We start from the raw sequence: 16210 nt of genomic DNA, 5'->3' as shown, positions 1-16210 counted from the left end.
CTACTTTGATCTACGGGCACTGTTAGGCGCCATGCTTAGACACGATTACAGCACCTACTTTTTTTTAACGAGGTTTTAATAGTTGGTTGTTTTTTTTTTAACAGCACGGTCAATGACTGCGCCGATTAACCTTTTCCTATCGTAATAAGTTTTACGTTACGCTGGTTCCAATCGTAATTATTTTAGCAAAGTTTTGTATTATTCACCGTTATCATTTACGGCTATTGTAAACATAATGTAAATAAGTCATAAGTCTGTAAATTCAAATATTTTGTGTTCCTGTCGTGTACTGTATGTCTCATGCCATGGGACATATAAGATGGCAACAACATTTTTGGAATGTCCCGTCAGCCGGGACACACGATAGGAAAAGGTTAAAACAATTAAGTTGGGTTGCGATTGGGGTGGTTTGGGGATAGAGGTCAGGAACAGTTGCTGGGGTGGGGGTTGTTTGATTGGGGGGGTTGGTAGCGTTTGCTATGTATTAATGATACTGCATTCGTGGGTTTCCTTGTGATTCTTAGCAAGAGCCTTGTGAGCTATTCTGTTTGTTTGCTTAAGGAATTACATTAGCTACCATTGTACCTTAGAATCCAATTCAAGTGCATTTGTATCGCATTTAAGATCCTATTCGGCATCTTTATCACTGTGGTCCCTTTATTTATTTAAAAAATCTATATACCGCATACAGCTATGCGGTTTCCATATCACAGACATGAAATCTTGTTTCCCTACAATTATCACATATAACACAGACATCATTAATCGTCCCTGTTATAAACAGGGATAGGGTGCAAATTCAATCAGTTCAGAAATACAAGCATAACCGAAGATTTTAGGATGTATAGTTTGGTCTTTCTTAGACAGGATGCTTGCATTTCAAGCAAGTAAAACAACATTCCTGGTTGGGTAACTATATTAGCGGAGCCATGTTGTCTTACGGCGGCTTCCGAAAAAAAAATTAAGACAGTACTATCTGATACATTTATCTCTTAATTCGATGTTTTATTCTCAAAATAATAATTTTACTACATTAACTTAAAAATTTTTTTAGCGACCTTTTAGTTAATATGCTCTATTCTTACTATTAATATTTTATATTTCGCTGATTGTCCAGTTTTTCTCTTTTGTGTAAACTGCCTAGAATTCTTTAGATTGAGGCGGTATAGAAAAATAAAGTTATGTTATGTTATGTTACAAGCAAGCTTTAAATCATACATTGCTGTCAAAACAATTGTAAAAGGCGATTATCAGGCGATTATCAACTGAATTATACCTTAGCATAAGAAGGCATTGGCAAATAATTGAGTTTAGACTGGAATGTGCACAGATCTCATCTTGCTAGAAGCTCTCAAAAATTAAAACTCATATTTCCTTCCCTTAGGGGTAAAAAGAGAATTTTCAAGAGACTCAGGGTTCCTTTAAGAACATAAGAAGGGGAAGGGATAAAATTTATGTAATGTACCAATGATTGTTTTTAAGTGATGTATTTATTGTTAATGTGTATGATTATATTTAACACTTAATGTAATTTTGAAAATGAATAAAGAATTAAAAAAAAAAAAAAAAAGAACATAAGAAGTGCCTCTGCTGGGTCAGACCAGAGGTCCATCCTGCCCTGCAGCCAGCTCACGCGGCAGCCCACCAGGTCCAAGACCTGTAATAGTAATCCTCTATCTATACCCTCCTTTCCCCTTTTCCTTCAAAAAAATTGTCCAATCCCTTCTTGAACTCCAATACCGTACCTTGTCCTGTCACGCCCTCTGGAAGTGCATTCCAGGTGTCCACCACCCATTGGGTGAAGAAGAACTTCCTAGCGTTAGTTCTAAATCTGTCTCCTTTTAATTTTGCCGAATGCCCCCTCATTCTTTCAGATTTCGAAAGTCTGACGAATCTGTCCCTCTCCACTTTCTCTATGCCCTTCATGATCTTGTAAGTCTCTATCATATCCCCTCTAAGTCTCCGCGTTAGCGGCTTTTTAGTGCGCGCTAACCCCCGCGCTAGCCGAAAAACTACTGCCTGCTCAAGAGGAGGCGGTAGCGGCCAGCGCGCGCTATTACACGCGTTAAACCGCTAATGCGGCTTCGTAAAAGGAGCCCCCGGTCATACTTTCGCCTTCCAAACTAACTGAGCTCTGGAATGAGTTACCGCTTACACTGAGAAGTTTAGGCCCCTTTGTCGTATTCCGGAAAGCTCTGAAAACTTTCTCGTTTTCCAAACATTTTGGAAATTAAGCCATTTTAGTTACATTCTTTTTTTTTTAAGTTTATGCATTTTGTTCACGTTATTGTTAACCGAGTCGAGCTCCTTTTGGTTGAAGACCCGGTCTATAAAACTAAACTTTAGTTTAGCTTTGCTGGTAAGAATTCGGTACTCGATCTGTTGATTTTTTTTTTTTTTTAATTGTTTTCTTATTTAACGCTTACTGCCTTGCTTCAGGGCTCCTTTTTAGCGCACGCAGCAGATTAGCGCACGCTCACTCAATGCTGGCATTAGCGTCTAGCGTGTGCGGCATTGTAACGCGTGCTATTCCACACGTTAATGCCCTAACGTAGCTTAGTAAAAGGAGCCCTCTGTATTTGTTAGTATCAAAGTACAGTTCTCAATTTAAAAAAAAATTGTTGATCTATTGTCCTTTGATCCTCAACTTTTGGAAGTCGATATGGGGACAGATTAATGTTATACTTGAGTCATCAATTCCATTGACTTATGAAGTAGTCATATGTGGAACATTATTACATATTAAGTCCCCCCCCATGGACCGCTATAAATGTCGGCTCTTCCTAATTATGACTGAGGTAGCTATGCAGATGATAACACATAATTGGAAAAATTATGATCGCCTCAATTTTCCTTTCTGGTGGGCGAATTTATGCTCCAATTATAGGTATGAAAAAATGAATGCTGAAATGCTGGGGCATTGTAATGTATTTAAAACTGGCTTGGGGCCCGTTGACATCTTTTATTACTTCTCTATAGTTGTCTTTAATTTCTGGTTTATTTCCTTAAACATCCAGGGTGGGATTGTATTAACATTTTAAATAAGGGTAAGTTATTGAAAGAATATGCGCATTTGTGTCGTTACTGATTAATCAATGGGTGGGTGGTTGGGATAAATGGTTGCTTACGTATCTTTGTAAGATGAATGTGCTTTTCTTGATTTGTTATACGTTCCTATACCTGTGTATTATTTGAAAATCAATAAAGATTAAAAAAAAAAAAAAATTGTTGAATCATAAAACAATTAAGTTAGGCAGCGGTGGGACACCTATCACCGTCTTAACTTACGGTGCTGTTTCTAGAATCCGGGCCTTGGTGCAGCTCGGTAAAAGCAGCCCTTCATTAAAAGCACAGCGAGAGAACGAGTGGAGATCAGAGGTACCTGTCCGTCCGAGATACAAAAGAGAGGTAGAGGGACAGAGGCTTTCTGCGAACGAAGACGTCAAGGTCTGTTGCTTTTCCCCAGTCATCAGATCAACCACATACCAGATGTCTTGCTTCTTTCCTGGAAGGGCAGAAGCAACATGAATAATCACTTCCACGCCAGATGATTTCAATATTACAAATAGTTTCAGTACGAAACCTTCTGCTTGCCTAATGTTTCTCATGAAGTATAAAATAAGCAGATTAGGGATTAACTGTTTTTATAATGTGCCATTTACCGATTTCAAAAACATGCTGTTCTGTTCCAACTGCACCTGAAATTGAAATCCTTCAAAAAGCACAAGCTTTCCACTTCCCTTACCGCACTAATGCGACACAGTATGACCTTGGATGAGACATTGCATCTTGTCTTTCTCTCTCGCTCTCTCTGTCCTTGCAAAGTTTGATTCATCCTGGATTTATGCTCTCTGTTCCGATGACTAAAGCCCTTTGCAACATTTTTGCTCCCTACTGTGTTTCCCCGAAAATAAGACACTGTCTTGTATTCATTTTGGGCCCAAAAAGGCACTAGGTCTTATTTTCGGGGAAGTGTTATTTTTTTCATGTACAATGATTATCTTTCCCTTCCTCTCCTTCACCCCAATTCTTCCTATTTCCTTTCTCTCCCCCACATATGCAGAATATTTCCTCCCCTCTCACCCATCCCCTTGTACAGTATCTTTCTAACCCTCCCCCCTCCCTCCCATCCCCCTGTGCAGCAGAACCCTTGCAGCTTCTATCCCTCCCTCCTTCCCATCCCTTGTGCAGCAGAACCCTTGCAGCTTATATCCCTCCCTTCCTCCCATCTCCTTGTGGAGCATTTTTTAAATTCCTCCCTTCCCCCCTCCACCTCTGCGCACCCTCCCTCTCCCTGCTGACCCTTTCATCTCTCCCATCCATCTGAACCCTGACCGCGAGACTGAAATACAGTACCTTATAACAAACCGCATCGTTGGCAGCACTGGCCACATCACAGCTTTCTCACACCTGGGCGTTCCTCTGCCGCATTGCTAATGACATCATCAGCAACGCGGCAGAGGAACGCCCGGGCATGAGAAAGCCATGATGGGGCCTGTGCTGCCAACGATGCGGTTTGTTATAAGTAAGGTACTGTATTTCGGTCTCACAGTCGGGGTTCGGATGAGTGGGAGAGAGGGAAGGGTTGCGGGGACAGCGCTGCTGCCGCCGGCAATTAAGGCTTATTTTCAGGGGTAGGGCTTATATTAAAACTTACCCCTAAAATCATGCTAAGGCTTATTTTTAGGGAAACACGGTAGCAATCGCTACTCTCTTGATCATTCCCGCTGCTACATATGACTTTGTACCTTCTTTTATAGGGGGGGGGGGGGTGAGGGACAGTTGCATAGTGAGGGTGAGCAGCATGCCCGGGTCAGTGTCGGCTCACCCTTTGACGTCACTTCCTTGGCGAGGGTCGCAGAAGTGACATCAAAGAGAGCGCCGATGCCAATGCGGGCAGCAAGGAGAAGGCAAGGGGCGCGTGAGGATGGCAAAAAGAGGAGCGGGGGGGGGAGGGGGTGCCGTGCCCATAGGCACTGGTGAGGGGTAAATGCTTATTTCTGAATAAAGTGCAGAAAAACCCCAATCCCCAAAAAGCACACACGGGGTTATTCAGTTTGCAGCAGTCAGCAGATTTAAATCCGATAAGAGCCCTGGGCGGAATCAGACCTGGATATTCAATGCAGAGCCACGTTTGGGCACCAGCGGACTGGAAAACACAGGAGAGTCAAATCCACAGTATCAATACTCAGACTCGAAGGAGTGGATAAGTCCAGGAAAGACTGGTGAACTCCAAGTATTCCGCCGCATGCCGTTTGCAAGTGGTGGCGTTTTTGCAGCGTGTATCACTGATGCTTAATGATCATTGGATTTTTTTTAGACTCATACACAGACCTGTGAGACTCCTGAGGCAGACCATTTGGGCCAAAACATGCGCATGTCGAGTCGACGTATGTTGCATTAAAGGAATAAAGGATTTTGTGGAATACTTAGAGTTCACCAGTCTTTCCTGGACTTATCCACTCCTTCGTGTCTGGGCACCAGCGGACCCAGAAGTTATTAGAATGCTGGCACCGAGCAATGTTTGGGCTGTTTTTTTTTTAATATAGATCCATCTCTCTGGTTAGGTTAAAGGGGCACCAGCAGTGAATTTTCATGGTTTGCCCTGACTCTGCCTAGAAACTAACTGGGTGCCCCATGGCAGTCAGAGGAGACAATGGCACTGCTCAGTTAAATGCTAATGAACATCCCCTCCTAGCCCAGTGATCAGGGCTTAAGAAGGCAGAAACCTCTAAAACAGTGGTTTTCAACCCTGTCCTGGGGACCCCCCAGCCACCTGGGTTTTCAAGATATCCCTAATGAATATGCATGAGAGACATTTGCATATAATGGAAGTGACAGGTATGCAAATCTCTCTCATGCATATTCATTAGGGATATCTTGAAAACCTGACTGGCTGGGAGGTCCCCAGGACAGGGTTGAGAACCACTGCTCTAAAATACCTTTCAATCCCTACCTCAAATTAATATAATCGTTTTGGACAGGCACAGTTATAGGATTACACAAGGCAACAAATATTTTTTTTTTTCAGACTCGGCTGACAACACAGCACATTTTTCTAAATCAGTTTTTCACACTGATTTCGGATCTGTTATTTTTTTTTTTTTTCCAGTCACGTAAACTTTTAAAGTTATGACCAATGTTAGTTTATTCACTACGTGGCACTTAATTTTATCACTTCAGTGGAGAAGATGCGGTATATAAACCTAAGGCTTAGTTTAGTTTAGTTTAGTATCACCAATCTCAAACTCACCCAGATATGCACCATAACTTAGTACATATCTCAAAATTCCTCAGATCCAATATGTAATCCCCAGCTCCTCAGAAGTACCATAAAAACATGCTGCTGCTGGGTCAGACCTGTGGTCCATCGTGCCCAGCAGTCCGCTCACATGGCGGCCCTCTGGTCAAAGACAAGCACCCTAACTGATAATGTAAGTCTCATAACCAGGTTTTTGGGATACTTCTTGCCTTTATCACTATATGGGAGGAGCTAGCAAGACCACAGGAGAAGGTTAGATGCGGGATGTTTGGTCTTCCTTCAACTTTCCCACTGAAATGATTACTGGCCACCCTGTCACTGTCCAGATAATGAGGGGGGGGGGGGAGAACATGGACAGTCTTGGAAGTTATCCACCTAGGAATGATGTTAAGTTCACTTTCTGGAACAGCACAAGGGTTGACCTAAATTATCCAGAGAAGCCATCTGAATATCACTGCTATTTGGAGCATGTCGACGGGCAGTGCTCTGTCTGGATCAGGGGTCTCAAAGTCCCTCCTTGAGGGCCGCAATCCAGTCGGGTTTTCAGGAATTCCCCAATGAATATGCATTGAAAGCAGTGCATGCACATAGATCTCATGCATATTCACTGGGGAAATCCTGAAAACCCGCCTGGATTGCGGCCCTCAAGGAGGGACTTTGAGACCCCTGGTCTGGATATTTAGCCCCGCTCATTATCCAGACAGAAAAATAAATCTGGCTTAAAATAAAGCTGGCCTTAAAAAAAACACTGACCGCAGCAGCTAAATACTGGCCCATTAGATCTTCTGTAGAATTTCTAATCCTGGAATAAACTCAGTTGCGCTCTTTGAACTGAGACTAACCCTATCAACGTACGTTCTGGTTCAACAGGAACTTTTCTAACTTTGTCTTGAATCCCTGGAGGGTGTTTTCCCCTATGACAGACTCCGGAAAAGCGTTCGTTTTCTACCACTCTCTGGGTGAAGAAGAACTTCTTACATTTGTACGGAATCTATCCCCTTTCAACTTTAGCGAGTGCCCTCTCGTTCTCTCTACCTTGGAGAGGGTGAACAACCTGTCCTTATCTACTAAGTCTATTCTCTTCAGTATCTTGAATGTTTTGATCATGTCCCCTCTCAATCTCCTCTGTTTTCATTGCCCTAAGCTGCCTCACTGGAGCTAATTTTTCATTTATAAATAAGTTTTACTTTTCACTTTTAGATTATTTTCTAAAACACCAGTTTAGTGTACTTGTATTCTTCAAACTGTGGTCTTCCTTTCAGGGATCTAGGAGCCAACATGTTTCAGCCAAGAGGTTTTTTTTCAAGTCTTATCATCCCTATCAAAAAAGAAACAAACCATTTCTATCTGTTATGTTTTATCATTTATCGTGATATAATCTGTAATTTTCAATATTCCCCACATTTAAGGTGGTAAAAATCATAAAGTGTGGAATTAAACCAACTCCCTCTAACCTTATTAAGCTTTACACTGCCATACCAGACCACTGAATATAATTCAACATGTCCGTGGCGTCTTTCTCTCCCTTTAAAAAAACCCGCCCAACCCGGTCAGCTGACGATTACATCATTTCTACTAACGTCAGTGGCTGGGGCTGGAGAGTCCCCAAAGGGATATATTTTTATACAAATATTAATTCAAAAACCACTAACTGAAGATTTGTAGAACACTTCCTATAAAAAATATAGCAACCCCCCCCCCCCCCCGACTGCAACCCCTCACACCAGAGTGGCCCATTCAAGCTCCAGATTTAGTCCGTTTGGCATAACTGTATTTAAACGGTAATTCCATCTTTGTTCAGCAAACTTTAACAGTTTGGGTTTTTTTTGATAGGGATGATAAGCCTTGAAAAAACCTCTTGGGTGAAACATTTTTTTAGTATAGTTTTTGAGTATCTGCACATGACACCAGAGAAACAGTTTTTTGGCTCTGTAGCCGTGCTACCCCCAAGGGACTGAGGAGGCTGCTTCAGGCCTTTTTGTAAATGTTGCACACACGCGTACAGTGCCGAAGAGCAGTAACGGAGTCTACACACGATTCCTGTCACCTGCTTGCTCAAAACTCCCTAGTTTCAAAATTAGGATATTTATAACCGTGCAAGATGTTTCGAGTCACCTGAACGTTTACAATTTCAATTCGATCCGAAAGACACAGCGCAGACTGGTCTCTCCAGGCTTGCAGCCCTTCTGAGCTCCAACTCTTACACCACATCACCCGCTTCCCTTTTAGAGACCAAGGCATGAGACACCTAAATCCTTCATTTAAATCCTGGCCAGCAGCCCCTTCCTCCGGGACAAGTGTGGTGGTGATTTTCCAGTTTTGCTTTTGCTGCAAAAGCTAAAACTTTTCCCGCAGTCAAAATTCAGAGCACAAAGTTCAGGGCTCCTTTTACTAAGCTGCGATAGCGTTTTTTAGCACGCGCAAAACCCACGCTACGCGGCTAGAACTAACGCTGGCTCAATGCTGACGTTAGTGTCTAGCGCGCGAGACAATTTAGCTAAGCGCACGCTAGACACTAACATCAGCATTGAGCCAGCGTTAGTTCTAGCCGCGTAGCGTGGGTTTTGCGCGTGCTAAAAAACGCTATCGCAGCTTAGTAAAAGGAGCCCCTAATGGTATGTTGATTGAGAAAATATATTATTTTATCACTTCAAATAAGACTTACGGTAAGTGTGTAGCACAAATCATTATTACCCTCCAAAATGGACAGAACAAACAATTTAGCTGATTGGATTATAAACTCTGAGGAGCAGGGACTCTTAGGTTTAATTGTACAGCATTACAGTACAGTAGGTCACATGTCACTACCAATTGTTCTGCTTAAGGTCCCTCTCAAGTTAAGTTTTCTTAATTACTTAAAGGAGACATGTCATACTTGCATTACCAACTCTTAATAGCCAGACATACTATTTTGGGTGGGCCTGAGCCTAAAGTGGGTGGGCACACAATTGCATCAGCAACCCCCCAACAAATAATAAATACATGAGCTGGTGGGGGATCCCAAACCAGCTGAAGAGGGCCTCTGTTAGCCAAAACAGGACAGTCCCTTAGTTGCTGCAGCTGGCGGTACTGTCCACAGGCGGCAGTCATGCAAGCCTCTCCCCTCCTGCGCTTGTGCACAAATGGAGCACGCCCCGGGGGAGGGGATGGCGCACGGCAACATATGGACAGTGCCGATGGCTGTCACAAGTAGGGAAGTGATCTGTTCTGGCTGGAGGACCTTTTCGGCTTGCGGATCCCTGCCAGCTATAAAAAGGGTGCCAGAATTTTAGGTGGGCCTGAACTCACAGTGGGTGTGTCCAGTCCCACCTGTGGTTACACCACTCCCCAGTATACACACGCACTTCTTCCCACATACAGGTTGGGGTTTTTTTCACATTTTATAAAAGACATGACAGGGTTTCAAAGCTGGTTTAAGGCTATCAGCTGGCATCTTCCTGGACCCCCTACCCGATTGCGCCTTTCTCCCGTCCCGCTCCCATTTATCTTGCACTGTAGCGTGGGAAGGTGAAACAGCCAGAAAAAAACAGCGACATCTTAACTCATCATATCCTCAGCAACTATGAAGAATGGACCAGAGAGCTCTGCCTATGTGAGAAATACGCAACTCGTGAGCATAGCCAGTGCAGCTGTCTTGTAGAACGGGGTTAAGAATCACTGCTCTTAAACGTATCTTGCCACTGGGAGCGTGTGACATAGTGGTTAGTGCTACAGCCTCAGCACCCTGAGTTTGTGGGTTCTGCTCCTTGTGACCCTGGGCAAGTCACTTAATCCTCCACTGCCCCAGGTACATTAGATAGTTTGTGAGCCATTGGGACAGACAGGGAAAATGCTATGCCCTCCCCCCTCTCTCCGTGATCTCCGCTCGTCGGGCAAGCCCCTATTATTTCTACCTGCATTTCACTCCCTTCCGAGATATGCTGAACAAATTCAAGTCTTGATACATTGTTGCTCTCTGACATAAAAGGACCCTTTCTTACAAGATGCAGTAATAATTTTATGGAGAGAGAGAGAGACATGGTAGATGACGGTAGTACAGTAACTGATTAGAATAGACTGCTCCCCTTTAGATAACATGCATGGAGATAAAACATGTTGTTACCCATGTACAGAATGCCATCCGAACTGCGACACGGAGACGCCTGCACAAGCTCAGGGATGGTGAACGGCAGCTTCTGAAAGACAAAAGCAGTCACCTTGAAATTACCACAAAAGAACTCTACCAGCACAAAATAAACTTGACCAGCTCTGTACCGCCGAAATTCCTGCCGCTGACAGGAAAAAGGATGCACCGAGGTGCAGAAAGCTCTCACACCGTTCCTTTGTTTACCAATGGCAAATATTGAAACAAGGCAGTGCCCTACACAACTGTAGCTCGAACTGAACGGCACTGTCCTTGTTGATCCTCTAAACACACACTTGGAACTCCACCAGTCAGGATCTGAAAACGGCCAGTTCCTCAGGTATGAAGATCACTTGCAGCCAAGAGAGAAAGCATTAAAAATTTTTTTAAAAAAGCACGCCCCAGAAGCAAGAAGAGTTCCTTATAAGCATTTCCTTCCTTAAAATAGAAAGGATAGCAATGCCTCCAGTTGAAGCATATTTTTTTTAGGTTGAATCGTTCTTATTAAATTTCAAATAAATTCCATACAACCTAATAACATGAAAACATCATCAGGATGAGAAACACTAGGACACCCCCCCCATTCCCCCACTAACCCTACAGAGAAATGATTATCGATATCGTACAACAGTAATACACCAACCAGTGGCACAAACAGAAGATATACAACGATGAGCATTGTTTTGTGTCTTATCAACTAGGACTAGTAACGCTCCCCACCCCCCCATGAGCTCTAAAAACACCAAAACTTTAAGAACCACAACCACCAAGCATCCATCCACCCAAACCAATGAATACCTATCCCCCCCACCCAGTTCCCCATTCCCCTCCCCCCCTCCCAGTATCATCTGAAAATGTACTCCATCATCCTGATTACAAACGCAAAGAATTCAAGAGGGTTGCATATTTTTTATTTACTTTTTTAATGTATTTTCCTTAGTGACACATGATGGTGAGAGCATGCGCAGAACAGAACAGGGTCTTCCATTTCCAGGACTCAGTGGTTCACCGATTGAAACACGCTCACGGCGTCTTCCATCTTGAAGAACTGGGTGGCTCGGTGCCTGGAAAAAGGGATATGGAATTCTTCCTCTCCAATACCAGTCCAAAACTGGTCTACTTCAGAAGCCACTTTCAGTAGACATTAAGTAAATCTTTAACTGGGCACCAATACATTAGGCACTTAGATAATCCCTCCATAGAATTCTAGCGTAAATTAGAGAACTGCATGGGAATGGGGCTGACGGGAATCCCGCGGAACCCATGGGTATCATGTAGCGTTCCCCCCCTGGGTCTGGCGGGATCCTACGGGGATGGATGCACCTCGAGGGGCTCAAACATGTCACCTCAGCACGCAGTGTTCCCTCTAAGCTGCGCTGGCGTGCGCTGGCGCACAAAATATTGCATCGCAGCGCACATGTTTACGTCACAGCGCACGGCGTACGGAGATGGCAGGGCGGCGAGAGGAGAATCGGGCGAGTTGGCGCTGGCGCCCGATATTTGTAGCGCACAGCGAAAAAAATTTTGCCCACAACACCCGCCCGCTTAGAGGGAGCACTGCTCAGCAGCGCACCTCCTTCTTACTGCCCTCCAGCCACAGTTGCTCCTCCACAGGCAGTGTGCAGTGCTCCCAGCGTGCCACCCACCGCCGACCCAGACGCCTTCCCTCCGACGTCATGAGGGAAGGCCTCTGGGTCAGCCACGTGCAGGAACCGCTGCCCGCAGCCCTGCCAAAAAGCAAGTGTGGCTGGAAGGCATGAAGGAGGCGGCCCACCTAGATGGTTCTGGTACAGTTCATGGGAGGGGGGGGGCAAGAAGTAGTTGGGCAACGGAAGGGAAGGAATGAGCGAGTGAGCGCATTGGGACAAGGAAGGGAGAGAGAGGGGGTACGAACTTGGGACACAAAAGGTCTGAGGGTTGAAAGAGGGAGAAATGTTGGATGTGGCAGTAGAAGGGGTGGGAGAGATGCACCCTGGATTAGAGAATGACACGGGGAAAAAAATTTGTCCCTGTCACTGCACCGTCCCCACGACCACTGTCCCCACAGCATCCATACAAGCCTCAGTACTGCGATATTTAGCTTATTCCTTATATATCAAAATTCTGGCTGCTGAACTAGAGAAAGAGATGTTCAGCTGGCAACTAATATACTAATTTATCCTAAAGCAAAAAGAAAATAAATAAATATAAATTATTTTTACTACTTTTGTTGTCTGGTTTTTGCTTTCCTCATCTTCTCATTCAATTCCTTCCATCCACTGTCTGTCTTCTCTCTGCATCTTCCATTTGCTCTGTTACTATTTCTCTCCCTTCACCCCCCCCCCCCAATTGGTCTGGCACCCATCTTCTTCCTTCCGCTCCCCCCATAGTCTGGCATCTCTGTCTTCTTCCCTTCCAGCGTCTTCTCCCCACTCTCTGTTCCCCACTTCCCTTCAGCGTCTTCTGCCCACACTCTCGGTTCCCCATTTCCTTTCAGCGTCTGTTCCTCTCCACCTCCCCTTCCACGTCTGTTCCTTTCTTTTCCACCACCACCCTTCCCTCTCACTACCTCACCGCCCTTCAGCACCCCTCGTGCGGCCCAAGAATCTCTCTCTCTCCCCCTTGCCTTTGCGGTGCGTTTAAGTTACTCTCCAGAATAACTTGCTCAAGCCAGCCGAGCCTACCTGCAGTCACGTGCGTCTGTTGGCGGAAGCTTCTCCTCTGACGCAACCATATTGTAACTGTATTGATAAAAGTTTATAAATAGGAAATGGAAATAAGGCAATTTTTTGGACTAAACCCCTTTCCTCAGGACAGGATACCATAACAGCAGTATACTGTACTGTTCTGAAGAAAGATTTGGCCTCTGAAAGCTAATTGAAAAATGGATTAGTCCAATAAAATTGTATTTTTTTATTTCTCATTATTTGTTTTATTTGTTAATTTGTAAAGTGGTGATTGTTATGTATCAGTTTTTTCAAATTTACATCTATCGTCTTTATATTTTGCACAGTATTAGGGGACATGTGTCACTGTTTTTGTGGTGTTGTGGTGTTGCATTGTATGCAGAGTCTGGTTTCTTGGCGGTTCAGTTTAACTTTTGTCTACATATTTCTATTTTTATTTTGTGATTATTCCATATTGGGTGAGGGTATATCTCTGTTTGTGTGTATGAAAAGAACATAGTTTTTAAGTTGGCATTGACTGTAGGATCAATTGACTGTGCAGGATCTGGCTTGTTTAGTTTTACAATGTATGTGTTGGTGTTCTAGTGCTCACTGCAGTGTTTAAGATGCTGCCTTTTCCTAGGTACACTCTTGTTGTGCGATATGTGGATTGTTACTAAAAATCATATTTTTGATATAGATGGGGGGGGGGTCAAAAAATGATGGGCCCCAGGTGTCATATATGCTAGGTACGCCTCTATCAGCAAGCAACGTGGGTAAGATCAGCATCAGTAACCGCAATTTTGCAAGTGGTGCTCAGCCCAAAGCTCCCCCTCTGGATGGTTCGTGTCAGAACAGCACCGCTCTGCTTTTTTCCCTCTAACGCTTTACGTTTTGCTGCCTAATTGACCTTGTCTGGCACACATTAACAAGCTTGCTTTTGATCTCACTATAAAGGCCTCTTTTACAAAGGCGCGCTAAGTGTTTTAGCCAGGGCTGTGGAGTCGATAGATAAATGTTCCGACTCCTCAGTTTTTTGTACTTCAGACTCCGACTCCGACTCCAGGTACCCGAAATTTCCTCCTACTCCTCGACTCCGACTCCACAGCACTGGTTAATTTTCATATCATTAAAATGGAATGTCAAGTTGAGAGAAATGAGCATTTTCGACACCACCTTCTTTTTGCTTTTAATCAAGGTTCTAAGGCCGCAGAAGCTGCTCGCAACATTTGTGCTGTGTATATAGTGGGTGCTATAGCTGAAAGAATCGCTCGTGATTGGTATGCCAAGTTCAAAAATGGAGTCGGTAGATAAATGTTCCGACTCCGACTCCTCAGTTTTTTGTACTTCTGACTCCGACTCTGACTCCAGGTACCCGAAATTTCCTCCGACTCCTCGACTCCGACTCCACAGCCCTGGTTTTAGCACGGATTTAGCGCGCGTTGAATCAATGCGTCCATAGGATAACATGCAGGTGTTAGCGTTTAGCGCGCGATATTTCTCTGGCGCTAAAAAGCATAGTGCTTGTAAAAAAGGGGGGTAAGTGTTACAGGCCTCTGTTTTGGCGTGTCCACAGTGCGAAGGCTCGTCACTGCGCTCAGTGAACCTTATGTACAAGGTATTTCTTTTTTGGTTACTCACTGTCCCTTATTGTTTTCACAGTGATAGCATTAGGATCTATTTAGCTCATGGTGTTCCGGCTTCTCAACTCATTTTGGTCCCTTTTGGCACAAGTGTGTTTCTATATATCTTTTGTACATATTTCCTTTACATGCTTTAATGCATTACATTTAATGAGTTCTCATCATTTGGGCTTCTTCTTGGTCTATAATTTCATGGATTCAGCTGCTTTCCCTTGGATTTGTGTTTTCTGAACTTCTGAAACTTTATATACATTCCTTTAATTAAGATACTTTAGATTTTAAATCTATACAATTTCTTCTTCTTTTATTTTAAGGGATTCCGTTGTTTTTTATTGGCTTCCTTTAATTTGCACCTCTGATGTTTCATTTATTTGATATACATTTCTTTGATTAATATATATTGTTTCCCTATAGATATGCTATGATGGAATATGAATGTATTTCCGTATGGGCAATTGATATGTCTTTTAATTATGATGGTCTTTATAGTGATTTATTATCTATGTATATTGTGGATTCCACATGTTTATATTCATGATGTTTTTCAATGTATTTATACCCATGAAATCTTTTTAATGTACAGTACTCCCCTGATATTCACGGGGTTCCGTTCTAGGAACCCCCACGAAACTTAAAAAACCGCGAATACGTTTTTCAGCGGGGGAGACAGGAGAGGGCAGCTGGAGAGAGCAGCCGGAGCGCCAGCGAGTGAAGGAAATCACTTGCGGTATGCTCCGACCGCCTCTTCCTGCACTAAAATTGGGCCTCACCAATCAGGAGCTGCTTTGACACGCAGCTCCCGATTGGTACGGAAGAGGCGGTCGGAGCATACCGCAAGTGATTTCCTTCACTCGCTGGTGCTCTGGCCGCCCTCTCCTGCCCGGTCATTCGTGGTTGGAAAATACCGCGAATGACTGGGACCACGAATCGCCGACCACGAATGAACGGGGGAGCACTGCATTCTTTTAAGTATACTCGTATTTGCATGTCTTTCACTGTACATCGCTTTGAAGTATGATTAAGCGATTAATCAAATTCTAAATAAAACTTGGAAACTTTCAATGTATGGTTTTCACGTAAGCATTTGTTCTACATTTTGCATTTATATTCTATTATGCCATGATTTTACATATAACCATACAAGCAACACGGATCACTTCTTCAGATATCTAACCCACAAAGATCATGGCATCAAAAAAGGGTTGTTGTTTTTTTTTTGGATAATAAGTCAATTATTAAAACGACTATTTTTGCATATATAGGGCTCCTTTTACGAAGCCGCGCTAGCGGCTTTATCGCAAGCATATTTTTAGCGCGCGCTAACCCCCGTGCTAGCCGAAAAACTATTGCCTGCTCAAGAGGAGGCGGTAGCGGCTAGTGCGGCCGGCAAATTAGCGCGCCCTATTACACACGTTAAACCGCTAACGCGGCTTCGTAAAAGGAGCCCATAGTGTCACAGTCTCTAAATATTTAAGTGACAAATATAGCTAATCAACTATTTGGGCTGGTGACACCGCACTCCGACCTATCATATCAA

The 16210-nt window shown here is 43.7% G+C and overlaps 1 protein-coding gene across 2 annotated transcripts in view; it reads right to left on the bottom strand.

Moving 5' to 3' along the window:
• The window catches only part of ERN1 (endoplasmic reticulum to nucleus signaling 1), a 164931-nt gene that overhangs the window by 56720 nt on the left and 92001 nt on the right, over positions 1-16210 (bottom strand). Inside the window, exons 5-6 of one of the 2 annotated variants that reach the window (XM_033960709.1) lie at positions 10365-10437; positions 3383-3505 (exon numbers count right to left, since the gene is read on the bottom strand). In XM_033960709.1, coding sequence (XP_033816600.1) covers positions 3383-3505; positions 10365-10437 — 196 coding nt within the window. The remainder of the gene's footprint in view (positions 1-3382; positions 3506-10364; positions 10438-16210) is intronic. The other variant, XM_033960710.1, reaches the window with a different exon arrangement.

The sequence above is a fragment of the Geotrypetes seraphini genome, chromosome 10 (genome assembly GCF_902459505.1).
Source record: "Geotrypetes seraphini chromosome 10, aGeoSer1.1, whole genome shotgun sequence".
Taxonomy (NCBI): Eukaryota; Metazoa; Chordata; class Amphibia; order Gymnophiona; family Dermophiidae; genus Geotrypetes; species Geotrypetes seraphini.
This window is presented reverse-complemented; position numbering and strand designations above follow the sequence as displayed.